Source organism: Euwallacea fornicatus, chromosome 10, assembly GCF_040115645.1.
Source record: "Euwallacea fornicatus isolate EFF26 chromosome 10, ASM4011564v1, whole genome shotgun sequence".
Taxonomy (NCBI): Eukaryota; Metazoa; Arthropoda; class Insecta; order Coleoptera; family Curculionidae; genus Euwallacea; species Euwallacea fornicatus.
Genome location: NC_089550.1, coordinates 5,077,690 through 5,105,684, shown reverse-complemented (window position 1 = coordinate 5,105,684; position 27,995 = coordinate 5,077,690). Strand labels below are relative to the sequence as shown.

Below are 27,995 nucleotides of genomic sequence, written 5' to 3'. Positions count from 1 at the left end.
CAATTGTGCGCCATCTACCAATATAAATTTTTGGCTGGAAAATATTCAAAGATGGCGGAAAATGAGAAATGTCAAATTGTTGTGACAAAGAAAATTGTTTAGTGAAAGTTTTCGTGAGAAATTATCTATTTTCGACAATAACTCTTCAACAAAAACTGTTCCTTAGTGTTTCCTATTGCTAAGCTGTATGCTAGACCAGAGGTAACATCAAAATCCTAATTCGAAGTCGTCACTTTCCTTTTACGGTTATCACATTTTGTGCTTCCTAAAGTGGCTCATTATTTCCAGGTCTAAGGACATTTCAAGTAATGTTTCGACATTTACTTTACATGTCAGGACTAACCTCTAGTTGCAACAGAGACTGTTCTGGTCGAGGGGAATGCTGGAATGGAACTTGCATGTGCAACATTAGGTTTACAGGAGAGTTATGTGATGACCCCAATTTGCCATATCATGCAGCGATTGGAGGGATTTTCATATTTATTGGTAAGTTACATACTCTGGTTTGTAGAAATGATATTAGATGTTTTTTGTAGGATTGGTGTGTGCAATTCAACTCATTATGTGTATCATTTGTGAGTATCAGAGGATGAAAGCTCCAACGTTTCTGAAGGCTTGCAAAGTTACCACGCAGAAGATGATATATATGGTTATATGCTTTGCAAGTTTGTTGAGGGGGGCTTATTTTATTTTTCCGGTAAGTAGATCTTTCCTAGCTATATAGACAATCATATGCTTTGTTATGTTATTTCTTCATTTATGACTTTTGAATGATGCTTTAATTTTGATCATTTGAAATAGAGTGAAAATTTCTAATGCCAAGAGATTGATTTTTTAGGAGTAACACTATAGAACTACATAAGAAAATAGATTTTGTAGATGTTTGTTAGAAATGACTGTCAGGTCAGAACTGACCTCAAACTTTTTTAAAATGTTAACATTTTTTGTAAAAACCTTCTCATGGCTGGTAGATGGATTGCTAGGGAGATTAGGATTGACCTAAATAGAGTTTACTTACTTTCCTCACATGTAGTATTTGGCAGCATATTTTTATTTTATTTCTTTGTCTATAATAGTCTTAGACATTTTATGATAAGATTAAGAATATTCATAAGTTCTCAAATATGCTTTATTATTCTTTCTGTATACGCACACACATGTCAGCAAAGTAAACACCAATTTAGTATCAGTTTCTGTCACAATGATGGTCATAAATGTTGCATATGGTTAAGATTATTAATGGTCATGCGTGGTTTGAATTGCATATGAAATTACCAGGAAAAATCATCAAAAAATAAAATAATTACTCCATCAATTTAAGTGTCAATTGGACAATTAATAGTAATTAATTCTCATAAGCTGGCAATTGTCAATAAAGTTTACATTATATTAATTAATTAATAACTAAATCTAATGGTCATCATAGGTGTTTAGATCGTTGAGCTACCATACAATTTTCTAATTTATAATAAGGTTGAAATTCACCCAAATGTTGACACATATTAACTATTCAAGTACCAACATTAATATTATTTGATGATACAGTAAAGCCAGCGTGACCCAAAAACAGTCACCTACAGTAGTAAATATGTATTTAAGCAGCACCAGCTTAGAACGTCAGATATACTAATATTTTTGCAAACCAAATTTCCACTTATCTATGGGCACAAACTTCAATAATTCAGGAGGTAATTAAATAGTACGGTTATTATTTTCAAGTACAGATGCACTGGGAATTTCGCACTGTGGACTATAGAAACGTTGAGTAAAAACATAATCTAATCTGCAAATGATTTATTTTCTGAAAAAGGTGTTTCATCGAATTACTATTTCATCTTAATTATCAATTGCTCTTTGGGCGATAATACTGCACCTCATTTCTGTGCTTCTGCTAAGTTTTCCAAATTAGGAAGTTAATTAATAGCATTAAATGTTTCTAGTTGATTGTAATACAGGCAATTGTCTCTCCTAATTGCAAGGAAATTACACACAATTTATCCTAACATCCGCTTTAATATTATGAAGTTCTATGTTGCGCATTAATATTCATTTAAGCAGCATTTTAAAGAAAAATCAAATAAGTATTTTTAGCTTTTACAGTATTAGTTAATGTGACCTAGAGGAGATTCCTGATATGAAAAACAAATGGTTTTTGAAGGATTTTTGCAGTCATTGTTTCCATTAGTTTTATTAGAGTGAATTTTATTAAGAATAGGTATTTGGTAGAATATATTATTCATCTCAAGGTTATTGCATAAAATAACAATCTACTTGAGTTCGTCGTCACTTCTCATTGTTGGGTAATAGAGGTTCCATTTTTTTGTTGTTTAATTGATTTCTTGTACAGATAAGTTAATAAACAAATATAGAACATACAATATTTTATTACCTAGTTTTGGCCCAGGCATTATCTCCTAATGACACGGTCGTCAACATGTACTTTCTGTCCGAATTTTTCTAATCTAATTCTCATTTTTCTCGCCTAACTAATTTTAGAAAAATCATTTAGAGGAGAGAAATTGAAAAAGCGTTTTTGTGGCAATTGGAACAAAACACTGAAAAATACAAAATATTAGAAAAATGTGAAACATTGCCTCTCTGTGTATCGAAAATAGTGGAGTTTTTACCATGGATCTTTAGTATTTTATATTATCATGCAGAATACTGTCATCCTCTGAAATACCTCCATGACGATATGTTACACCCTGTATGAAGAAATGTAGGAATAATTAGTAATAAACAACATGTAGGCAATCATTTTCTTTTTATTTAAGGCGCAATTCAACTCATCCAATTTCTGTTTGTATTGAATAATTTGAGTTTAGTGTAAGGAATTTATTAAATATTAATTTGCGCAACTGTGATCTTGCTGTAAGACGGACTAAGTTATTTTCAGAATTCTTATTGTGTCCGTATAAAATGTTATTTTATTATGTTTGATTGTTAATGAGTCGCATATTTACATACAACCCATTACACATGGTTATAGCAAGATATGTTGGGGGATTGTTCTTTGTGATTGAATGTACATGGTGCCATATTGTCACTTCTCATCGTAAACGATACAGTTTCTTAGACTTCAAAAATAAATATAATAAACCCATAATTTAATTTAATTTAAAATCCTAGGAGTTATTATTGATTTCGAACATGTTTACCTACATTTCCCGGAGATATTTAAATATTACCTCAAAATTTGCAAATTGCGAATAATAAGTTATTGTTTACACACGTTTTCCAACTAAAAACTTCAAGCAAGATGCCCGTTATAACCGGCAATAGTGTTAATTATTCCTTTATGCCTCTGATTCTAATAAAATCCACATAACTTAACATACATCTTGTTTTTTCCAGGAGTCGTTTGAATGTGACTGGTCCAACAGTTTGCTGTCTTCATACTATCCACTTTTGATGTCTAGTGCTTCTTTGATAGTGTGCTTCTGGGCCGAGGTACGTATTGATCTGGAATGTTGTTTACAATTCGAGTTTGCCAATAGTAATTATGTTTTTCTTGCAATTATGGTTCTACGCCATTTAAATGATAATTTCTATCGATTTGTGTACATTCAGAGACTTGAAGTGAAATTACTGTAAATCAATCGTTATTTTTTTGTTTGGGGGTTACACCATAAAATATTTATTTCTGCATTGTGGGAAATAATAATTCATAGATTTGCATATCGATTATACCAGTCTTGATTGGTCATCAGGTTGGAACGAGCCTACATACGTCCCCAAAATTGGTCTGGACCCACATTAGTCCCCGTCGCACTTCCCAAGCAACAACATTTAACGATCCCCCCAACTCACTATTTAACAAACGAATAATAAACAATCTAAATACAGGCAACGGAACATAAAGCATAATCCGTAATTACCTTTTTGTCGCCTTATTGGGCTTAAAACCAAAGTCACAATGGTAATTGCCAGTTTGCCAAAAGAAGCACTAATTGAAATGCAAAACAGTCTTTAATGAGGTCGGGTCCATCTTCCTAATGAGAAATATAGGACTTGTTAGTGTTTAGCTTTTTGGTTTACAAGTGAATTTGGAGGAGTGTAGTGATAGTGTCATTCTGTCTGAGTTTTGAGGTTCAATGGAATTTAGAAGTTAATTTATTCGGAGCATTTGCAGTATGCCTTAGGGGTAAGCTGCTTTATAAAAGACAAACTAACGTAACATGGGTGCATTTTTCATCATCACTTTTTTTTTAATTGTTTTTTAACTGCACTCTATGAATGTAGCAGGTTGTGCATGTGAGAATGTCCATGAAAGCCACTAGTAAAGTGCCTGTGTTTACGCAGCATTAAATTCGGTATCTACTTCTTCGGTATTTCAGTAGTACCTTAAAACATAGAAATACCGGGTGTTAATAGTTCTCTAAAGAATATCCGTGTGTTTTCTCATTAAGGTTAGTGCGTTAAATCGATGTGTTACGAGGGAAAATTATACCATCCGTCACCTAATCCTTGACTTTACATCATTTATCACTTATAAAAATGTTGTATACAGGGTGTAATATCATCATGGGGAAGTACAGGGTTTCACCGAAGTAACTTTACAACTCTTGATCAGAAATTTACGAACTAAAAATAAGGTATCCTGTGTAATTTTACCTATATCCAATGTTGCTCCCTTTTGCCGTTACAGGGCGTCAAAGTTCTGAAATTAATATCGTTTTTTTGAAATAGCTCCTAAACGCTTTTATAAAATTTTAATAATTTTAACAGTAAGAGTAGTTACTACACAAATTGGTGTTTTGACGTGAGCGGAGTATTTTTTTTTGCTTGTTAATATTAAAATGACTCGTGGTTCGCAAATTAAAGTTTGTATTATTTACCTGTTGAACGAATGAGAAATTTTTTCTTTGCCGCAAGCTCACCTTAACTTGATTTTTTTTTACCTTTTATAAAATTTTCGCCAAGCATACAACTTCTCTGCAAGAAAATTATTAACCATACTTTGCCATTCATCATTATTATTTAATCGGAATGAAAATGTAAGAGAAGTTCTAATTCTAAAAAAAGTATCAACTTAGTTTAATTCTTATAAGAAATATTCAAAATTTTGACAATTTTTCTGAACACACAAATAAATGTGTTTAAAAAAATCTATTCTTTGCGCATTGTTGTTGGGCGTATTTTTAAAATAATCTGCAACACTGAATTTTTTTTACAGTAACCACCGTAACGAAAGGGGAAAACCTACGCTTTTGATTTAAAAACTTTCCACAGGTAAAAATCTAGACTTTACATCGGGTGATTTTGCTGGTCAATTTACGGCTGCATCATTGACCCTTCAGATCATTTAAGATGTTTGTTATTTAAAAATCTACAAACGTTTATACTAAAGCGGAGTGACATCTCATCAGTCATAAAAAACATTAGGGGAGTACGTTCGCATTCTCGATTACCTATTTGGATTAAAATTACTCGTTTTCCTAAGTTGCCTTTCAATACTCTTGAAAGTTTGACGGTTAGAAGCTCTGACACTCGTACGTTAATTTTATCACAGAATCCATATACGAAAAGCATGTCAACCTTCTTAGCGATAGAATAATGTTTTATTGTAAAAGACCAAAAATGATTAAATTTACAATAAACTCAACTTCGATCAACAACAACCGTGGTTAACACTATTGGTATATCAGATATAGGAAATATTCATTTTACTGTTGCGTAGAAAGCGCAAAACATTTTTTTTTTAACATTGTTCTCACAATAATAATGAAGTGCGAGGTTTTGTAAACATTTTTTTTTGTAGAGAAACTGTATACCTGGTGAAAATTTTACAAAAGACCAAAAATTTTCAAAATAAAGTCGGCTTGTGGTAGAGAACAAATGAGTCATCCATACACGGGGTAATAAAAATACAAACTTTTATTTACGAGATACAGGCCATTTTTAATATTTTCATGTTTCAAAAAAAAATGTTCCGTTTACTTCACAACACGCAAATTTATGTAGTAATTCTTAGTTCCAAAATTTGAGAAAATCCATAAAAGCGTTTAATAATTATTGCGAAAAAATAATATTAATATGAGAACTTTTGCGTCCTATGGAGGCAAAACGAAATAACATTGGATATTGATAAGAATGGCTTAGTTGAAATCTTGGTTCAGGAATTGTTGGTCAAACGTTGACAGTTGTTTCAGGGACACCTTGTATGTTTATATTACGTGTATGTTTATTACCTATATTTTTAAAGTTCTGCGTTTAAATTACTAATATCTCTGCATTCACTCTCTACTAAAAGCGACACGATTATATTCATGTTTCCGATAGTCATAGTTCATTCTCACTGATCGTTTAGTTCTCATTAAAATACTACATTGTTATTGTGGCGAGAGGTCAAGGAATGGTTCACAGATATGCAAATAAGATCGGTAGTTTCAGATCTAGTTTCTGCCGAAGTAGTAATGTGACTGGACATTTCGCATTTGTTGTGATAGAGTGTGCATCAGTGTATGCAAAATATGAGCAGCTATACTTGACTTATATGTTTGTTTGTTGCGATTTGGAAGTGTGATGTTTCCTAGAAATTCATACATTTTTGAAAATGATCTCTTATAAAACGTGCTTTTGTAGATGCTTGGGATCAGTACGTCATGGTTTCTTGTTAAGTTTTTAATGTTTTTTCACAAAAATGAATTAATGCCGACACTAAACTAAATCGCAGTAACGCGTAAGATTTTTCTCTGAAATTAAAATTGCTTAAAAACTTCCGTATTCTTGCATTGTTCTAGTAGTTGGCTTGAGCCAGATTAAGATCCGGTACGCGACATTCACCTCATGAGAGAGTAAAACTATCCAGCATTCGAAATTTGAAACTCGTTCCATTTATTGCAGAGTCTGGTATCTTTTACTTCAATATTCCTATAGAGTAACAAAACAATCATTTATGAAGTACTCACAGCTCTCCACAAGCTTTCCTCAATTTCCTAACAGGTTCGAGGTCTAGTTATCCTCTAAAATTATTATTGTTTTAGTGGAATATTCAACGTTATTTCTCCATCTAACCGTTTTCCAGGTATTTCACCTACAAGGAATCCGCTATGAAAAGCCACAATTCATCTCAAAATCCTTTTTGGGTTTTATGACCTTCAACATAATTTCGTATGGCCTCCTCTTCGCCGAATTTATAACAACCGCTCTTGCCAAACCACCTGCTGATGATCCTGGATTCTACAACCACCTTTTCAACGGGTGCTATGCTGTGCTCATGTTCATAGTAGTCATATTTTTCTTAATATACGGCATCGAAGTCTATTTTAAGGTTTGATTTAAAATTTTTACTTCAGAACAATTAGGCATGTTATTTGATTTACTTTAGGTTCGAGGAGGATTTATTTCCAAACCATTACAACTTGCCAGTACGTCCCAGGAGTCTGAACCTTTGAAAACGGGAACTGATTTAAGGCCTCAGATCAATGTTTCTCAGCTGCATCAGTCTCGAATCGGTAATTTCTTCACTTTTATTTTTTAATTTTTTGTTAAGGATTTTCTCTTAGGTTTACTGAGCCAGGCGTTGATGTTGATCGTGATCGCCGGATTCCTATTTTCTGAAACTTTAAGCGAATTTTGGAAGACAAAAGTGCCGATCAATTCCAGGAATCTGCATGACGTAATCTTCAGGGTGGTAGAAATTGGCGTGGCTATATGGTAAGAAATGAATTAAGGATTATGAACATTATTATTGTTTACTTTCAAAGAGAGTCTCGGCAATTTGATTATATTTGTATCGTATCACGATAAATTTTCAAGTGGTCCCCATCTATGTCACTTAGAGATTATCAAATATGCATTATCTCGTCTTGATTTTGATTCTTTGCATTAATTGAGAGGGCAGTTGTTGCAATAGTTAAGTAAATCCGTTTATTTGTAAAAAATGTAGGTTCTTGTGCACTCATCAATGGCTTACAGGTAGGATTTAGTTGTTTAAGACCATGTCGGAAATTGACCCTGTCTGGTGGAATAAAGGGAAACCGCAACTGAAATACGAGTATGTAATATTAACATGAGAGGGATTTGAAACTGAAACGACCATTTCTCTAAAGCAGAAGGATTACCTTAAATCATTGGCTTATCTTCAGGTTTCCAGCAGTTCTTTGGAACTGTATGCAACCTTCCGAACTATGGATATTGAACCCAAGAAAGCTCTTGGCGAAATTCGACCAGCAGAGGGTTCCCGAAACGGAATTGTCTCAAGTTGATGGTTCTCCATGTGCGACAAGTACTATTAGAGACAATTTTTCAATTTTTAAATCTAAAATCAACGTTGTGTTAGGTTCAGAAGATGGTGAAGCGTTTCTGGACAAAAGAGAATGCTGGATCTGTTACGACGGAGATCGGAACGAACCATTGATTCAGCCATGCGACTGCACAGGGGATGTATCCAGCGTACATCATGAATGCCTGAGAAGGTATATACCATTCGATGTTTATTTTTGTTCTTAGCAGGACACGAAAATTGTATAGATTGTATGTCTGTATAATGTGCATAATGAATATTTTTGAATTTGAATTCTTTTACTAAAGAGTATAAATTATGTTTGTTAACTTTTACTACGAAAATCTCGCATTCACAGATGGTTAATGGAAAGCAGCTCAGCTACAAATGAGCCCCTGCGTTGTAAAGTTTGCAAATACGAATATGAAATTTACGAAAATAACGAGCTAAAATGGGACAAAGGATTCACTGCGAAGCACTGGGGCAGTACAGCCGTTATCGTTACCTGTATCTGTATGACAGTGGCGTGCGCCTGGATTGTGATTCAGCTCTACGATAATTCCTACATAAGAATGGGAGCTGCTAGTATGGCCTTGATCGTCATTTACGTGTGTGTTAGGTGAGTTGCGTTGTGTTGGTATTCTTTAAACGTTGTGTATAAATTTGGATTTTGTGTTTGAAACTCAGGCCATTGTGTTTTTTGTTTCGTTACATCTTCGGTTTCTAATGTTTGACAAAAAAAAATGTTTTCAGATTCTTGGGCCAAAACACCCTCAGCGCCTACCAACGTGCCAAAGTAGCCGCGCTAAGTATTGGAAATCATGTCACTACTATTAGTGCCAATGTTAACCTACCGATGGAGATTAACGGGAACCCACAGACGGCTGAAGCCAGTTTGTAAAAGTTTTCTGTGGTCTAATGTTCCAATTCCATTCACAAGCAGAATCTAAAGAAATTCAATAATCTCTTCGATTTTTCGAAAATTACAAACCTATGACGACAGAAGCGTTTACCAAGTTTGAATTTTCAGTTATAATGTGAACCATTGCTTCTAGCAACCACGAAATGTTTAACCGTGGTAGATCAGCTCAAACAATAGTCGAACTGTTTGTGTCAAATCTAGACTAGACAGATATATTACTCTACACCTTAGTCTATAACCAACAGATCTTTCTAATATTAAACTAATTAGATTATCTCATAAGCTGATATAGTCAAATATAGAAACATCACAAAATCAGGCAGAAAGTTTAATCGAAGGATTTCAAAAATTAGAATTAATTAAGATTTCAATAGGAATTATTAGTTCACGTGACAATACTCCACGTGGTAAAGTATTACTCATAAAATATTAACGAGTATGTGATATTTATTTTTAGTAAGACTGTATCCTCTATAATGTTGATAATTGAAAAGCACCTGGTTCTGTTTCAGAGCTTAAGAGGTTTAAATAGAAAGACGACGTGAAAGCAACAATTACACATAAGCATTACTGACTTAATACCTTCACGTATACCTAAAATTTGCAGGCAATGTTAAAAACTCAAGCCAAGAGTTTAGTGAAATATGCGCGATGTAATGAGATCCGCAAATCTGATAATTATGGTTTATTTGGCAGTTGGGTGGAAAAAAGTTTCATGATCAGTTAACAAAACCTGCCGACCATTCGCGATATATTACCACATCTTCCGGTTTTTTTCGTTTTTCACAATAATAAATGTGACCAAATAGCGGATTTTCAATATCTAGCTAAACTATATGTGCATTACTTTGCAGTCAAGGTCAATGTCGGTAGATTTTAGGATCTGATTATGATTCTTCCAATTAATTTAGCCAAGTAGTTGTTGTGGTTATTTATTATAACGGTTGTCGGTGTGTCTTATCCGACTTGAAGGCTGCTTTCACATTTATAAGCACACATCAATATTACAAGATATTTTTCTAGAGCTAACTGTCCTTTCAGTATTGTGCAACGAAGTCGTTGCCCGATAAAATGACGTACTATTCCGTTAGTTTTTTTGTTGCGTTTGCACTTAGTTTAGATTTAAGAATGCTTTGTAATTATGTGCTATGTACATTGCGGAACGTAATATAAAATGTTATGATGTAGAAAATTTGAGTTTTATTGATTAAATAAAATAATTATTTAAATTAAAATAAAATTTATATATACAATGTCATCTGAATATTTTAAGAATGTAGGGTCAAACCTTGGACTTGACAAAACTCTTTACAAAAACAGCTGTCATTATCTAGACGATTTTATTAAAAAGCACCACGTTTTACTCTAAATTTATCAAATCAGTAATTTAGTAAAGTTATAGTTCAGACTATGGTATAATTAATACAATAGTTTGTTTAATAACTGAAACAAATACTAAACCAATGAAAACGTTTAATTTTTTTGCAACTCTTTACTTAAGTATTACCATAGCCATGACTTCCCTATATACATACATGAGAAAATATAAAATACAACCATAATTTAAAACCGTATGTCTACTTGTCTGACTTCACACTTTGACTATGAATTGTGTGTGTAAAAACAATATTTACTTAAATTGGTTCAATTTCGTCTAAAATGGCCATACATTGACTAAGAGTATGAAAATGTATCATGTCATTTAAACTATCTAAAAATAAAGAGAAAGGGATATAAAGGTAGAAATAAAGACTAATCTCATTATATTAGGGATGTGTAAAAAGTGCATACCTACTGCATATAGTAAAATTACGTGTGTTCTACTTTGGACGAAGGGTTAGTTCCAAGTTACCAATATGCTGTGAATTTTAACTGCAAACTAATTTCCACAGAAACATTGAAATAGTGACCAAATATTTGGTCTGATTTTAGGCTTGGAAGGAAATTAGTTTGAAGTTAAAATTCATAGCATTAATAATTTGTCATGAGGTCTGGCATTTCGCCTAAAGTTGAACACATCGCTCATTCGACAATAGCCTCTTCTATCTACTTCAATCGCTCAACTAATCTCAACATTTCACCTCATTCACATCATGATCCATTTAACTATAATCTGTTTCGAACCGATCGTCATGTTCCCACCCTTTCTTGGACTTGGGTGGAGACTTGACTTTTTCATAATCTTTTTTCTGATTTCCATCATTACCCTGCTTTTTGTTATCTCTTTCTCTCCAATTATTTTCGGGTCCGAGACTGTTTTGGCTCTTGTTTTTTGACCAATCTGGGGGATTTGTATGATTTTGGTTTCGAGGGCGATTCCAGGCGGTTGCGGCTGGATCCGGTTTGTCTTCCCAACTTTCTTCCGTGGTTCTACTTTTCTGTAATCGGGCCCCTATTCCGAGAATTGGACGTCCGGATTTTGCACTACCACCTGATAATATGTTCGCATTGATTAGCCATATAAAGTTATAATCTTTATTCAATAAAGGTTTGATTATGTTTATTAAATAAAAAGCTATGCTCTAATAACAATATGCCCGCCTTTACTGCCAGACAAAAACACGCGCAAACTTACAATTTTTACTTACTTTTCTGTGAATTTATGCTGTCCTTTCTATTATTAATTGAATTTTGACTAACATCCGACTGAAATCCACCACTATTGCAATTGGTGGAAGAACCAATATCGGAACTACAATTATTCTGTAGTGGCGAATCCGATGATCCTTCTGTCGAAACTTGTAAAACATTAACGTTACTGTGATAACTGTCTAAACTCTTATTATTGGTAATTGTCTGTACCATTAAAGCACTATAAGATCCCTGTAATTTATTGTAAATTAGCTCTTAAAAGAAATACAGTACCTACAGAGACTTACTGGGAAACCTGTAACTGAAGTATCTCCTAAGTGATCTTGATAAAAGATTTGAGTGTCTGGGGGTAAGATGGCAAATCTGTTATTAGATATTTCTAATGCAAGCAACAAACAGAGTTTGCTGTCTTTTGAATACTTTTTGTCAGAGCAGATCTTCAGTCTTAGTTTGCTGAGCAATTCAGCAACTTTTTCAGGGCATTCTTGCCTTAAGGCATTACCATTTAAGTGTAACTAAAAACAGGATAATTTAAAATATTAATAATTGTATGCTGATGAATGAACACTGCAATGGTAATTTAATGTGCAAATAACTTTGAATCTAACATACTTGTGAAGTGAATAGCTTAAGATCTGCAATATCTGTTGACTCAAGAAGCAGATCCAAATATATGAGTAAAGGTGTGGCCATAAATGAAAAGTGTTGACCATTGGCTAATCTGGCCTTATTAAAAAACTCTGCCATCAATTGTATGCTGTTCCGGAACATTATGGGGTTTGAAGTTTGCAATTGATTACATGCTAAAATAGGATGATTTAATATTGGAACACAACATTTTTATACCTTAACCCGAAGTTACCTTCAAAATTATCTTGTAATTTCCTAAGGAACATAAGACGTATATTTTGCTCACGCACTTCTTGTGACAAAAACGTTCTAGAAGCAATAAGATGGACTAATTTAGTCGCCAGCTCAGCATCTTGCAAACAGCTATGGTGTATGGCTTCAAAGCTTCTCCTAAAATGTTTATTGTCTTCCTCAATTAAACTATAATAAGTTCCGTTTTATAGTCAGTCAACCAAGGATAACTTAAATATTGGTGAAGGGGCAGGTCAGATATTTTTCATATATGATTGGTAACATTGACCAACTGAAATTGTCACGACAGTATGGTTTTAAAGTTTGTGGGCTTACTCAAAGATTTAAACAAGAGAGTGCTAGCTGAATGCCTGGAACAATGGAATAGTACCATTCTTAAATGATATAACCAGCATGAATTGGAGGCATAAATAGACCTTGCAGTGGTCTGTAAAAAAAGATGTCGGGCTCAACAAAAGGAAATTTGGTATGTTAGAAGAGACATTAGTAAGATTTTTGTGACTCATACTGGTTGAAAAAAAATTATTACCCTTATATATATTTCCAAAGAAAAAAAAAAAAGCTTTATAAGAATATCAAACATATGCCTAAAATCAAAGGGACCAAAACTTCAGGAACACTAAAAACTTACTCTACTTCTGATCCGTTCTGGCAATCCTGGTTCCAGCCCTCCACTATATACCGTATTTTCTGATTAAATTTTATACCATCATCTTCCAGATTTATCTGTTTAATTTTGTTTATCAAAGAAGTGAAATCCTCCAATGCATCCACATATTTTCTATTGTCTTGATTACTGAAGTTCGGAGACACATTATTTGTTACAGGAGGACTATTGCTTTCCAATCCGGGGCTCTTCGCCCCCTGTGTTTTTAGGTTCAACCACCCTCGACCTCTGCCGACTCCACCGGACATGTTGCCGTTTTAAATACTCCAAAGGCTATTGGAGACTGCTTACTGTTACAGTTGTTTAGTTCATGCAATTTAATTGCTGCATTTAGTGACTTAAATTGCTCTTATAGTTAAAGGAAAAATGCAAATTAATTGCGAATGTTTTGAAATGATTTGGTATAACCTCACTCAACGCGTGACAAAAAAATGGTCGACTGTATGAAGCATATAGCTCCATAATACATTGTTCATGCGCAATGTGTTACGTTGGTGACCTTGAACTGTACAAGGAGTGGAGGGGTGAGAACATCGATATTGTCGTTAGTCGTACTTTGCATATTTTGCGCATGTCGACAATTTGAATAGTCTCAAAATTACTGTACTACCGCTTTTTATTTTATAATTGGGCAGTTAGAACTAATGTCGGTCGTACTAATCGAAAGGGAGCCATAAAATTTGCATGAAAACAAACTGTCTCAAACTACCCCCACAGCTCCATGGAAAGCGCCTCTATCTCATTGCTATTTGATTTGATGTTTACAGCGTCAAAAAAATTTAAGTTCTTCGCACGAAACCTTTTTGTTTACATTTAAAAATTTTTATATTATTGTTAGTAGACTTCGAATGAAATGTAATCATAACAACAAACAACTTCTTCTAAATAATGTCCCTTCAGTTAAGCTACACCCCAAACTATTACTCCTTAGAAGATATTTTAGCGACCCAAGAAAGAGTTCCATGCAAATTTCTCCAAAATGTGCCAAGAATGGGTAAGTAGCACTATCATTGTCCTATGTGAAACCATCCTGCAAACATTATTTTACTTAGGGGTTCTCAATCCCTCAACTGAAGACAAAGATTTAAAATCTGGCACCCAATTAGAGCTTCCCTTATGGCTAACTTTAGACTGTGCCACAGGTCGACAACCTATTGTTGTTCCAGAGCTCCCGAAATCTTACAGAGAGGCATATCGTGAGATCCTTAAAGCCGACGCTACAGTTGTAGACTTGCACAAGTTCAGTTTATATTTTTATGAATTGGGATTCAACATTAAGCACTTTGATAGAAGCCGGGAGGTTCATGATATTTTATTGCATGTATGTGTGGAACTTTTAAATTAACTGTGAATGTATGTGATTGGTCTTAACTGCCTTCCAGACCTTCTCCACCAGATTTCGATTGATAATGGATTTGGCAAATAATTCAGAGGCAGATCCTACTGTACTGCAAAAGTTGGATATGTTGGAGCATAGGATCTATAAAGAAGCACAAGTAGCTGCAGTGAAGCTGAATAGTTGGTTACTAGAGAGCAGCTTTCAGCTACAGGCTGCCAGCATGGTTACTAACCACAGGAAGAGGAAAAGAGTTGATGATGATCTATTTAATTAAGGTGTTAGTTTTGTTAAAAATTTTAATTTTGTAAGGATAGTTTTGGTTGCCAGTGAAGCCTTAAAGAATTCAAAGAAAAATATAGACATGGTATGACAGAAACCTAGTAATAATTATGGGAACATTAGTAAAGCACAAAAAGGTCCTTTGTATTGCAAATAAATTAATAACCCATAGACTCAATTATGGGCAAAGAATATATAGTTTTTTAATTAGTTTCATTTTTAAAAATACTCTGAAAATGTTCATTGTGCCGCTCACTTAGAAATGCAAATGTTCCCAGTGTCTCCATTGCAATACATAAGTTCCAAGCTAAATAGGTAAAAGGGAAATAAACAACGCAACATTAACTAATATAAAGATATTTATTTAACAGAATAACAATTATTATTGCCACCTCCAGCCTTTGATTATTTATTTTTTATGCATAAAATGCATGCTAATATACATATATGGAAATAAAATATATCCTATAATAGTAACAATAGAGAATAGATGGTATTGTATAAAAAACTTCGACCAATAAAATTTATAATTACTTTCCCTTAATCATTTACCCTGGATTAATTTTAGGTCATAGCTTCTAACTCCAGAATATGCTTAAACCCTTCAAATATACAAGAATAGATGAGAAAACAAGTTTTATGTACATCGTAAAACAATTAACTAAACAACATACCCACTACTTATTATCCTAAAAATTAACTAGGTATTATAAAACAGGTATATCACTATATCAATTGACTAACACAAAATGTAACAAAAATAAATTAAAATTCTGACACCCATAATATACGGAGTACTGCTTAATACAAGAACTTCTCTACTGACACTTTAACACTAAATAAAAATACACAATATACAAACAACAAAATAATTATTTCTTTAACGAAGAGGAAAAATTCTTGTTAACAACAAATTAGGCATGTGCAAGAAATTTGAGCAATCGTAAAAAAGCACTATAAATATTCAAAGAGTCCGAATAAGGACTAGGAAGACTGAGTTAGTCAGTTGTTGAAATTCACAGCCTTTTCCACATTCAGAAGTTCCTTGTACTTTCAAAGGCGTATTTAAGACAATACAAAATTATCTTTGTGTCTGTCAATAAAATTTTCTGATAGGGCCATTTGTTTACTCACAATAACAATTTTTTTGGAGGTCAACTTTATCGATAACAACGCATACATAGAACTGTATTACATTGGTTTATTTACCAACCAATATGGTTGAACGGCACTCGATAAACATATCATTGCAAGTTAGCATCCCCCTTAAATTATGAATCCCTAAAAAATTGAATTGCTGTTTTAATTTGGGCGCACTGTCACTTATTTTCACAATATGTGCAGGATTTCTTTCTTAAGGCACTGAGCTGTGTCAAGCAAATGGATAAATATATTTGAATTGTCTTTAAACTTTTATTTTTGCATTTTCTTCATAGTACTGGAATCAATATATTCCCATAAAGTATCTTGCCCAACGCTTTGTTTTGGCACTAGCTGAGCGGAAGCTCAATTTAGGTACTTATTTTGTCCTTTTTAACTAAGTGGTAAATATCAGTTTAAAATCCGTGTTGTTCTTCTTTAATCGGCTCCGGTTTGAAAGGAATAGGGAAGACATCGTCCATAACTCCCATGTCCCTCAAGATTAGTACGCTGGATGTAGCTGTAATAAAATGTGTGTTAATAATTTTTTGGACCTGACATTTTATAACCTAGAAAAAAATAATCACCATTATTTGGTACCGCCTGCGGTGGACTTGCCACACCTCCGTTGATCATGTGATCAGCAGGACTACTAGGCATAGTGGGCGGAGACGTCATGGGACTGTCAGTAGAATCGCTATTCTGATATCCGTTGCCGTTTAGTAGTGGAGGCTGTGGTGAGGTTACCTGGTTGGGCACAATCAGGGCGGGACTGTTGTCGATACCACCTACAATAGAGTGTGAACTTTATAGCGTGAAATTAGTAGGGGACTGTTTATCAATATAGATAAAACTTCAAGGCTTCAATTGAATTAGAAAATTAAATCTCTATTGAAAATTTTCGGGTTTTTGTTTTTATTTCATTAAGACTGTTTGTGACATGAGGGTTGTCTATGTAAAATGATAAGTAAAAAAATGGATCTTACATGGATATCTTACCTCCCAACAACATCTCTTGCAGCAAACTATCGATATGGGTGACTCCGAATAACTTGGCAAACTGAATCTGCTCAATCACTTGCCAAGTGATGGACTGAAGAGGAGGAAGCATAAGGAGCAGTTCCCCAAAACGTCCCCTGCTGTCGTATTGCCTGTCACTTATGTAATCTTCAAGATTGATTTGGATTTGAAACCGCAGTTGTTTTATGCGGTCTGAGCTGCTTAGGCCTTTAGCATCTGGAAATTAGCACAGTTCCTTCACTTTTTTTTAGACAATTTCAAGTGATTTTGATTTTTGTGTCCAGGTAGAATCGAGTAGTGCTGACCGGATATATAAATCCGAAGCAGCTTTACTTGGAACCATTTTTAAACTTGAAAGTTTTTTTTTTGTGATTTTATTGCAGATGTGGTACTTACTAGGATCGAAAAACACGATGGCTTTTAAGCAGGCAAATTCGGTATCGTCGATTTGAACTTCAGTCATTGGTTTAACTAATTCGTCCATGATCCGGCTTCCAACTCGAGTGATGCTGAGGTCAGCAGTGCTAGGATCACGAACTGGTGAAACTGAAAATGAAGACCATCATATTTATTGGGAATTATTTATATTTGTATATTTGCCTCACTTTAATGCACGGGATTTTTGCTCGATATCCAATTGCTACTACATGGATGGTCAGTTTTAGTTTAGATTTACCTAATAACTCCTATTTTTTATTTTACGACCAACTTTTAACTCAAAAGCTCGCAGTCGTTTCATAGGTTCGACTATAAACCCGGGAACTCTAAATACAAGGGATTGCTGACTGAACTTCGCTTCGCGTCATTTGGTTAGTTGTATTCTGCGTACGGTAATAAAGTATCAATTTTTGTATTTGCAGGTAAATAGCTATTTTTTATTCGCCTATCATGTATAAAAAACAAATATGTTTAATTCCATAATTAACAATTCAAGTAAAAACATTGAAATTGCCAAACACCACAATTAAGTAAATAACGATCTTAATGGAGCGCGAGCAAATCATCATTATTGCTCGCGGCATAAAAAATTGTGGAAAATAGCCCGAAATTGTCCTTCGACAGTAAATAATGACCACCATTTTCTGTCGCACCGGTAATTAGAAATAATATATGTACAACACTATACCATAAATTAAAAAATTAATTAATGGAGTCCTTGTGATATCTTCAAGTCCGGTAGAGGCGAAACGAAATTTGTCTCACGAAGAGAAACTTTTTATCAAAATAAACATTGAGAAAGTCAAATGATCATTCCTTACGCCTCTCAGATTTACAAATCGTCACTTAAGATTTTCATTATGATTTAAGATACACTTAAGCAACCAGATGCACAATGACTTGATTTAAATAAAACAAATATTTTCGACATTCATCCAACCTATTGAATTGTGGCAGATAAGATGTCTAGATGTTATCTCTAATACTCAATCACGAATATTTGCCCAACAAAAATTTCTTGTTGCATAATTTAACAAAACCGCAGAAAATGCATAAGGCAAATATTTGCCAATTGCAATATGTAATTTAAAGTATTTAATAATGTTGAATGAGCAAATAAATTGCAACTCACCAGTACCAGGGCTCTGTTTCGTAATGATACAGTTGTTCCCTAACAACAAAACGTCTTTTAGATGCATTGAACGTCTGGCTAATCCTAGGAGGAGATGCTCTCCTGCATGTGCCCTTAACAGAGCTACCTAAGAAGATTTCAAGAAGAGATAAATAGAAACATGGCAAGAATAATTAGGTTTTGTAGCTTACTTGGTCGTCCAATTGCAGATCAGTGAAGGCTGGAATGTACTTGGCCCACTCAACCAGAATCAGTAGCTGCTGCTTCATCGAGTCGCAGATGTCATTGATATCGGCCTGTTGTCTGCCTGACAGGTCATAGTCGTTTGCAGGTGTAGGTCCCATTTGCTGGAAAAAATGATCTTCATGGGACTTTTTTTTGTAGTAATTCTGAAGTTTTTTTTAAGTTAAGGGATGAATCTTAAAGGTGAAAATTCCCCAATGAGGGATTGAAGTTTTTTTTCAGACGTACTAGTTTAAGTGACAACAAATCAATATTAAGTAATTTTGTCAAGAAGATAATTTCCGTGGAAGCGATGAAACGAGGGCACATCATTGATCAGTTTCGTGCTTTTTACGAGAAATTATCTTTTAGATAATATTCTTAGTACTAAAGCATCTTAGGGCCAATATATTAAGCCCCAGTTAACTTGCTATCAAGATAACTTGCACCGAAATTATTAATTATGGAAACGACCCTGGTGGTAAAGTTTGCTTACTTCTAAAGCGGCCCCCACTTGTCTGGACAACATTTCGGCGTTAAGAAGCGAACTGACTGAAAGTCCGTTGTTTTGGTTGGTTTCCTCATGGCTTGGTCTTCGACAACTTATCCTGTCTCTTTCGTTTTGCACAGCTAAAAATTATTCACGAACTCGACCAGTTCTTTCAAGAATTTTGGACATATTACCTTCTTTTTTCATACCAGCTTTGAAACATTTTCGCAGGCGACAGTATCGGCATTGGTTCCTTTTGTCTTTGTCTACTACACAACCTCTGTTGAATCTGCAGCAAGGAAGGAGTTATTTAAAAAGTGAAAAATATGAAGGAAGGAGTTTAGTTTTTCCGTTCTACCAGTTTTCAAAGCCTCTTAGGACCATCTCGATGCCCCGAGTCTCCCTAAGGCCACCCACTTCAAATATTCCGTAACTTTCACCGACGATTTTGCAAATGCAAGTCGCTTTGAGTAACCGAAACCTACCTATTCTTCGGATTGCTAGGGAAGTAATTGACTTATTTTCCTTAACAACAGATTACGATCTGGTCTTAAAATCAATGGGGAAAAATCATCTCTGGCGTTTCCTTGTCTTAAGTTCAATAAAACCCATTTACATTGACACTTTTATATTATAATAACACCTGCATATAAAATATCTTGACACATAGCGATTATATCATAAAAATCAATTAGCTTAATGCATTTTCACCTTCAATATCGCAAATGCACTTAAACGCTGTTAATTGAGCCGAGGCTGCCGACGGTTGACCAATGGCTAATTTTAGTTCAGAATTGTCAAACATGTTCTTAATGATGCAACTTAATGATTAATGATTGATGGAGGATTCTTAACATTTCGGGAGGAGGCCTTAAGGAAACTTCTGACGCTTGTTTTCCAGATACATGACCCGGCTCCTAAAAATAATGCTGCGACCCAAAAAGCTGGAAAACAAATCATTTTTTGCAAAACTACAATCCTCGAAACTCAAGTAAACGTACGTCTCGTGTCACAATTTCGCGATTTTACATAACGATGAATTCGCGTTTCACCTTGGGCTAAAAGAAATTACAATTAGCCATCGTGTAAATACTGCTTTTTTACTTTGCATTACTGCTATTAATATAGAAAATTGGCATTCATTACACGCTATCAAAAGTAAATTTGGCATTGTTTCCTTAGGAACGTTTCCTATCGCCGTCTGCATTGATGTCGCTCCGGGTTCTCACAAGAACATAGGCAGCAAAAGAAAACTACTATTATACCTTCAGTTTATTCTCAAATAAGCTCTCTCTAATTTTCCTGGCACTACAGCCAACAATTGATACTAAATTCTGAATAACCCGAACTGAATTTACATTGAGGAATTGTGTTTTCATGCAAGCAATCATGCAACTAAAAATACATGTAGTTTGGATAAGCTCCACCTTTGTAGTGACCTACAGAATTTCGTTTTCTATAAGACAGGAATACATCCTGCCCTCGGTGCTCGTCATGAGTTCGCACATCCACAATTGGTTTGGGCTTTATCGGTATATTTTCAGCGACATCAGCTTTCTTACCTGCAAGTATACAGATGGTTCTTCCGGACACTTCTCCTGAAGAATCCCTTACACCCATCGCAAGAAGCAGCCCCATAGTGTTTTCCCGTAGCCTTGTCGCCGCAAATGGCGCAGTGTTGCTGACCCAAAGCTGACGCCGGCACACCGCCCGTACCTGCGTGGCAGAGGGTGGCGGCTAAGGCGGCATTACCGGCACCCCCATTAGGCCCGCACCCTCCCGTTGCAGACATAGGAGAGTCTGAGTCGGCTGCAATTAAAAGTAGACAATGTTGCAGTTGATCTTTTCGCTTTTACATTATGAGGGCGCTAAAGTGACCTTACAGCACGCCTTAGGAATAAGTATGACGAATTATTTCTGGATCTTTTAATGCTTTACAGGTTGTTACATGTTAGCCTTGATAGAAACAAATTGACGGTTAATAATAATTACGGTGAGGACATTTTCCCATGAAAATATTTAATTATTGGTCAGTTAATTTACACGTTTTCGTCATTTGCGTTGGGCTTAATTGATCAGGTGTAATTCATCAATTTAACTAAACTAGACTGATTATATAGTATTGACGACTCTTTTGTCAACCTTCACAAGTTACCATTCCGGAAGAATATTACACAAATAGGTAGTAAAAGTGTCCACTTAAAAATCACAAATTTTGACTTTGGAGGCAGCACGTTCATATTTTATGACACATAAATAACTTTGCCGTTGTTCAAAAACGAATATTGACGGGCCATGTATGGTGAGAATGGACACTTGTTTACATGTTTGTGATCTTCAAGATCGACTATTAGCCATTCCTTAGAAACATGATGACGAGGACCTTAGGATTCACATAGAAAAGCCTGATGGGTTATTGCTGTATCATCTATAAAATGTTGTTTTTCTTAAGGTCGAAGGCAAAAATTCAAAAAAAAAAAAACAAATTGAAAAAAGTCTTATTGTCGATTTCTGCCTTCACCAATTGGACAAAACTGCGATCAATCTTTTAAGCCGTCTTGCAACAAAAAATATTTGTATTTAGTCTCAGCTCTTAATGTGTCTAGCGGGCACTGATTACATAATTTCTACAATTAAAACTCGCGATCTTACCATATTCTCCAAATCATTAGGTGATCAGTAGATATTCATAACTTTCTTATCACTTTGTAAACATTTTGTGCCTTCTAAATCCGAAAGAAATAAATATTTACTCCGATTGACAAAAAAAGTTATCTTGTAACGACCCAGAACAGCCTCTAAAGTATCAGCGCAAAACCGGGTGCAAAATACCCCACGCAAATGCTTGTAATGGGCAGGCTGTGAAGCAATATTTTCACTATCTAGATATTAAAAGTGATACTTCACAGGCCGTTTTGTGACGTTGTCCTGTCCACTCAAAATTATTTTGTGTTGCTAATCCGAGAAATAAAAATAATATTTTACTCGGTAATTTCCTGCCTCAGCAAGGTCTGTAACTTGACTGTGATGAATATCGCTGCGGCACTAAATTTCCTACTTTTCCACTTTTTCAAACAAATAATTATTCTGGAGTATACGGAATGATTAATTGACGATAGAAAATTATTCACATCAATATGGTGCTTTTTTAGGAATGGTACAATTTGGCCTTGACCAAATATTCGAAAAACGGCAAAAATAAAAAATGGTCCAACTTGGATATTTGTCAAAACAACATATCAATCATGATTTGTAATATCACTGCCTCTCCTAAGGTAATTCAAAATGAGATTAGCGGTTTAAAACAAATTTTACCAAGATTAAGCACAGACAAAACCATATATTTTTACATCATTATGTTGGGATAATTTATTATAATCGCATTATCACAAAAACATTTTAAAATTAATAAAAGAATACCTCAAAATTTCTCACATACCTATTAGAGCTCATAAGAACTATGTAGTTTTCAAATACTTTAGATAATCATTACTGCTGCGTTCTTAAATTTCGTTTCACGGAACGTTTCCATTAAAGATTTCTATGCTGCTTCGCGTTAAAGATTATTAACCTTTCATATTAGTCCTTAACAAAAACCTGACGACACGCTCCTAATTATTGAAAATTATTACACATTTCAACACATCTAGGCCTACATCAAAAATCTGTTTCAAACGCAATAAAACCCGAATTGACCACTACTGCAATAATTCCCCTCGTCGTTATCGCTCAATTATCGCAGAATAATTCGAAGCAATCATCTCTTATTAGCAAATATTTATCCGAAAAGGATAATAGTTATTAAAAAATCAATGCCCCAATGCATCACGCTTATTTACAAATATTTAACATCACTTAATTATATTATTGCGAGCAAAACAATTGTTATCGCATGAAGAATGAGTGGGCTTTCTGCTATTCCACGTGATCCGTGTACAATTGTGAGTAAAAGACACGAGGATGTGTATGCAAAACGAAACAAAATTTGATGGATTATATCCATATATAAGACCAATGCAACGATTATTTTTGGTGGATTATTAACGGTGGCGTCATCTGGGGACGGGCTCTCCTTACACTCGAATGTTATTATTATCATTAATGAATATGAGTGGAATTTTTGAACCAAAAACTTTCCAATAATCATCTTGGCTTGCTTGCAGGTTGTTTATGTCCAGAAAGTGTCGGGTCTCTGCCTTGCATATTTATAAAAGCCATTTTGTCACACCAAGATACAGTAGATAAAAATAGGTAAACTCAGTTAGCCAACGATGACGATCGTCTCTAGTATGTCTAGTAAATTTCACGATAATTTGACCACCGGCCAACCCATTTTCGTGTCATCACGACCGTCGATTTCATGTTTGTTTTAATTTTGTTTGCACCTACTGCAATGGAAAATTCAAAATTGATTGCTAGGCCAGAGATTTGTTTTCGAAAATCGTCATAAAACTGACTAAAAACGAACGATGGAAATTTATTATTGGTGTATGAAGGCCGGATTGGCAAACAGGTGTTAAGGATCTTTTGGAGTAATTAAATTTACACGTAATTAATAGGTAGGGTGTTTCTTAATGGACGATACAAAATTAAACAGGTGAATCACGAGATTATTTTAAGATGAAAATTTTATATAAAAGCATGTCCCGAATTGTTTCGATTTGGATTTACCGCTTTATCACATCCTTAGGTTAATCGGAGCGAACGTGGTTAGATATTTTCGTAAATGTCTCTTGAACTATTGTTTCTAATAAAAAAACTAAAAAGGCAAAAAAGTAGATAAAAGACATAAGATAAGGAAGTTAATTAATGAGTAAAATCTAAATATGCCATGAAAAAAGTTGTGATGTAAAATATTGAAAGCGACCACAAAAAAAGTAACTCAATGTAGAGTATTTTGTGCATTATATAATTATTGCATATAATAATTATTATTTCAGTTTGTTCGAAATTCTAAAAGGTCGTTACTACTAATATTGAACTAATTATTTTTACAAACAACTGACAAATGAATGAAAATCGAAAAAACAAAAGAAACTTCAACACCATTTAAAACAAAATGGAAGCAATTTAGGACATGTCTTTATTTGATGTTTTTATCTCAAAATGAGTCCATAATTTCCCAGTTCATTTGTCACCGCACATTAAGAAACACCCTGTATAAAACTACAAGGACAACTAGTGTTTTTTTAAGTTAATTTATTATTGTTATAAAGTGTCAAAATTTGCTTGTATGTATTCAATCTAAACCAAGAAAAAAACTTAAACTGGACCAGTGAAGATGTTTAACTCTATGTTAGACAGATGTCTTCAAACTATTGCCAAATGGTTGCGTAACAACAAATCCTAGAAGTTCGTTGATTTAAGTTAGTACTTCACTGTTTGTTAATGATGTCTAATTTTTCTCGAAAAATGTTGAATTTTTTGTTGAAAATAGCAACAGAAATGTCCTTAGTAGCACAATCAATCAGGCAGCAAAATGCTCACGTTTACTACTTCGCACTCCAATAAAACTCTCAACACTCCATATATGTATGTATATGTATATATACCGTTGTTTATGATGGCATTTCAATATGTACGTTTTATAATATTGGGAATAGATATTAAGACAACTATCATAACTCAATCCAAAAGCATTATCTAACCATTAGTATTCCTAGAATATTGTGAATTAAGTTTTAACTGAATTATCTGCTGTTATCATTAATACCAAAAATCCCATAGATTAAGAAACAATATAATGGTCAAATTTGAGTTCATAATGTCCAACACAAATATTTGAAACACTATCTTATCACCATCAGCAATAAAATCATTCTCCTTGTATTTATGGGCCCATATAACATTACTCAAATAAAAATTATATAACTTTAACCAACGTTGACCATCTTGATTTATTAATGTAAAATGATGAATAAAACACGCCTTAAGCCACTTTAATACTTTTATATGGCGTTTTAAGTACTCTAAAGGCTTGCCATGATGCAACAAATAATCTAGTTTTAAAACAGCATATTGCAAGGAACTTTGTATAACAAATTACTTGATTTGGTTGCGGATAGTGTATACAGGGTGACAATTTCCGTCGCTTATTTGGCGCGCCCTTGTCATCCCATCGCACGCTATAGTCGTTGCTTTCGTTGTTTCCAGCGGGTGCGCGAAGTGAGAGGTAGGGGTGGTCAAGTTATCAACGATATATTCGGTCATTTAGCCGATTAACGTTTCTGGGATAAATACCTGTTTCGAGGTTTTGCCTTAAATATTTTTAAAAAAATCAGTGGCGTAGAGGAATATGTTTTTTCTCAAGAATACAGATGTAATTGTCTGATATAAAACATATGTAATATGTTGATTAATTCCAGTTAAAATAGCGAAAACCGACGTCAGAAAACGACATTTAAACGAGTTCTCATTTACATGCAATTTATTTTCGGAGACCGGTTTATCGGTGTTGTCAACAGCAGCATCATCTAGTAGTTTACATAACAGCTAAAAAGCATTTAAGAGTTAATTAGTGAAATTTTTCTCTATGATTTTTATTAATTCCAGTGTTGTTGGGTATTTGTTTGCTTCTTTTTATTATGTTGGCATTCCTTCTGCAAGACCTCCTAGAAACTTCTGGAAACTATGTCAAAATGACGTGCAAGTAAAACGATCTTTTATAGACGAAAATTGAAGTTAATAATGAATACCTACATGTTGTATTTTATAAATTTAAATGACCTCTATGTCTTGACATTCATCTCAGCTCACTTATTAATAGAACGACGACCTATCCCAATGTTTAGAGGTTATATAAACCACATCAACTCTTAGTGTTAACCCACCGCATTCCGACTCAATTTTGCTAGAACGATGCCAAAAAAGTTCAGCCCATTGGCCATATTTCAACTCAACCTAACTTTGGTTTATCTAATTTTCGTACAAGATAAAAAAAAAAGTTATTACTTAATATGGCCATCTACTGGAGTAAATGAGGTGTGTCTCCTTCCGAGCAACTATTATAATAAACCCCTGCAATAAACAAACTCTTTTGCAATAAGCGTATCTGCATTAAAAAAAAACTGGTCGCGGGTTGCAAATTTGGTTTGAGACCTAAATATTAGTGACAACCTAAACAATAAATTAATTGCAATGAATTTTTACTGACGTCGCTTGATGATCGAGCATTTAAATAATGGGTAGGAAAATAATTATAACGTATAATACAATAATAAGTTGGACTTTGCTTCTTGCGGCGTTACATGGAATCTCCGAAATTCCCATAAAGCGCTTCGTAATGTGGTCGTGACATAACAACAATAATAATAAGGAAAAAATATGAGAGTTGGTGTGGATTGTCCGCGCCTCTCTGAGCAATTTCATGTTATTAACGGGATTTTAATAATATACAGGTATAAAATTGTTGAGGATTAAGAATATAAAGAAATGGCCATCACGATGAAGTCGACAGTCGAAGAACATGCAGGACTTTCATCTAATGGTCACAACGTAAGCCCTTCATTCATTTGAGAACGCAACATTGTTTCTAACAACAGAACTAGATTTTTGTTTTCAGCTTCTTTGATAAACAATCAATAATATGATGGACAGAAGACACAATATTATTGGTTTGTGGATAATATGTTATGATACATTGCTAGTCATTAGAAGTCCGATTTGAACTTTGTTCTTGATCCCGAGGGTATTCCAAGAAAACACGTTACATGACACATGTGGCTCCACTGATAAGAACTTTATCACTAAGCATGTTATGGGCATGTGTCTAAGATTTTAGTTTCGAAATATTTATTATTCAAAATAACTGGGACAAAATACATAAATCGTATGATCAAGAATTGTCCAGGGTAGGCTGGGTCACTTTCGGTTTTCTGTTCCTCAGTTCCGGCTAAAGTTGAAATTTTCACTGCAGATGGAGCTGATTTTTTAAGATCGTTGAGAGAAAATGATTCTGCCTGGATCTAGTTGAATTGAAGTGCTCTGGAAGTAGCCTGATCTGAGCTTCTTAATTGCTACTTCAATTATTCAAACGAAATTCGTGAATGTAAAAGTAACTTGAACTTTTTGGTAAAAATTTGGTCCTTGCCACTTTAACAGGCAGTTCTCTCTAGACTTTCGATAATAAACAATTTTTTCAACTCTAAGAATTTAGTCAATCTTAGAGCGTGCTAAAGACCAGAGGCTTCTTATTAAGTGCTCCGATTTAGAGTACATTACTTTTATATACTATTTTAACCATGTTGAATGCAATGATACATAATAAATGTAAATAATGGTATGACGTAAAGAAGAAATATTGCGTCCTTGAATTTTATGTTTATAGGCAGGTAACAATCGATAAAAATTTTATTATTTGTCCCGTGAAACTTCCTGAAATCTAACCGACTAAAGCTCACTTACATTGACTTAAAAGATTAATTTCCACTCACGGACAATTTAAATTATTAAGGGATATTTGTATTTATGATTTCTATGATAAAAAATGGGCTTCGCATTGCTTATGTGTGAGTAATAAATAAATTTTGAAATAAAATTGTTTCGTAAAATTTAAAATATTCTATTCAGATTTCGCAACACGAAATACGTAACGATTTACGTGGTTAATTTTTTCTTTTGTTATTTTCGATTATTTACAAGTCGAT

General features: G+C 34.1%; 4 protein-coding genes and 1 long non-coding RNA gene across 12 annotated transcripts in view; 2 read left to right on the top strand and 3 right to left on the bottom strand.

Annotated features, from left to right (window-relative positions):
- Nucleotides 1–32: 32 nt before the first annotated feature.
- LOC136341597 (uncharacterized) lies at nt 33–10,341 on the top strand. 3 transcript variants are annotated; one of them, XM_066286740.1, is made up of 11 exons: nt 35–201; nt 289–486; nt 537–697; nt 3,355–3,450; nt 7,028–7,273; nt 7,331–7,457; nt 7,509–7,659; nt 8,091–8,230; nt 8,285–8,420; nt 8,586–8,846; nt 8,981–10,341. In XM_066286740.1, the coding sequence occupies exons 2-11, from the start codon at nt 309–311 to the stop codon at nt 9,126–9,128; spliced, it is 1,644 nt and encodes a 547-aa protein (XP_066142837.1). In that variant the 5' UTR covers nt 35–201; nt 289–308; the 3' UTR covers nt 9,129–10,341. The 3 variants fall into 3 exon arrangements, with proteins under 3 accessions (XP_066142835.1, XP_066142837.1, XP_066142836.1); XM_066286738.1 differs by having other exon boundaries at nt 33–201; nt 8,091–8,420; XM_066286739.1 differs by having other exon boundaries at nt 94–113; nt 8,091–8,420.
- A 134-nt stretch (nt 10,342–10,475) lies between these two features.
- On the bottom strand, nt 10,476–13,723 carry LOC136341599 (uncharacterized). The gene is made up of 6 exons (XM_066286747.1): nt 13,255–13,723; nt 12,604–12,761; nt 12,354–12,544; nt 12,029–12,256; nt 11,738–11,972; nt 10,476–11,580 (listed from the first exon to the last, which is right to left on the bottom strand). Exons 1-6 carry the CDS (start codon nt 13,536–13,538, stop codon nt 11,252–11,254), a joined length of 1,425 nt encoding a protein of 474 aa, XP_066142844.1. The 5' UTR covers nt 13,539–13,723; the 3' UTR covers nt 10,476–11,251.
- Nucleotides 13,724–13,851: 128 nt separating this feature from the next.
- Nucleotides 13,852–15,443, top strand: Psf3 (DNA replication complex GINS protein Psf3). Its single transcript, XM_066286749.1, has 3 exons — nt 13,852–14,284; nt 14,343–14,611; nt 14,673–15,443. The coding sequence occupies exons 1-3, from the start codon at nt 14,179–14,181 to the stop codon at nt 14,901–14,903; spliced, it is 606 nt and encodes a 201-aa protein (XP_066142846.1). The 5' UTR covers nt 13,852–14,178; the 3' UTR covers nt 14,904–15,443.
- The window catches only part of Hnf4 (Hepatocyte nuclear factor 4), a 28,033-nt gene continuing 15,287 nt past the window's right edge, over nt 15,250–27,995 (bottom strand). For 5 of the 6 annotated variants that reach the window (XM_066286743.1, XM_066286742.1, XM_066286744.1 and 2 more), the window contains exons 2-10: nt 20,913–21,159; nt 19,545–19,639; nt 19,357–19,490; nt 18,830–18,985; nt 18,639–18,765; nt 17,465–17,614; nt 17,048–17,284; nt 16,636–16,836; nt 15,250–16,568 (exon numbers count right to left, since the gene is read on the bottom strand). In XM_066286743.1, coding sequence (XP_066142840.1) covers nt 16,465–16,568; nt 16,636–16,836; nt 17,048–17,284; nt 17,465–17,614; nt 18,639–18,765; nt 18,830–18,985; nt 19,357–19,490; nt 19,545–19,639; nt 20,913–21,159 — 1,451 coding nt within the window. In that variant the 3' untranslated portion in view covers nt 15,250–16,464. Of the gene's footprint in view, nt 16,569–16,635; nt 16,837–17,034; nt 17,285–17,464; nt 17,615–18,638; nt 18,766–18,829; nt 18,986–19,356; nt 19,491–19,544; nt 19,640–20,912; nt 21,160–27,995 lie in introns of all 6 variants that reach the window. The other variant, XR_010732516.1, reaches the window with a different exon arrangement.
- On the bottom strand, nt 19,962–20,906 carry LOC136341603 (uncharacterized). Its single transcript, XR_010732517.1, has 2 exons — nt 20,352–20,906; nt 19,962–20,294 (listed from the first exon to the last, which is right to left on the bottom strand). It is a non-coding gene; the product is annotated as an uncharacterized lncRNA (long non-coding RNA).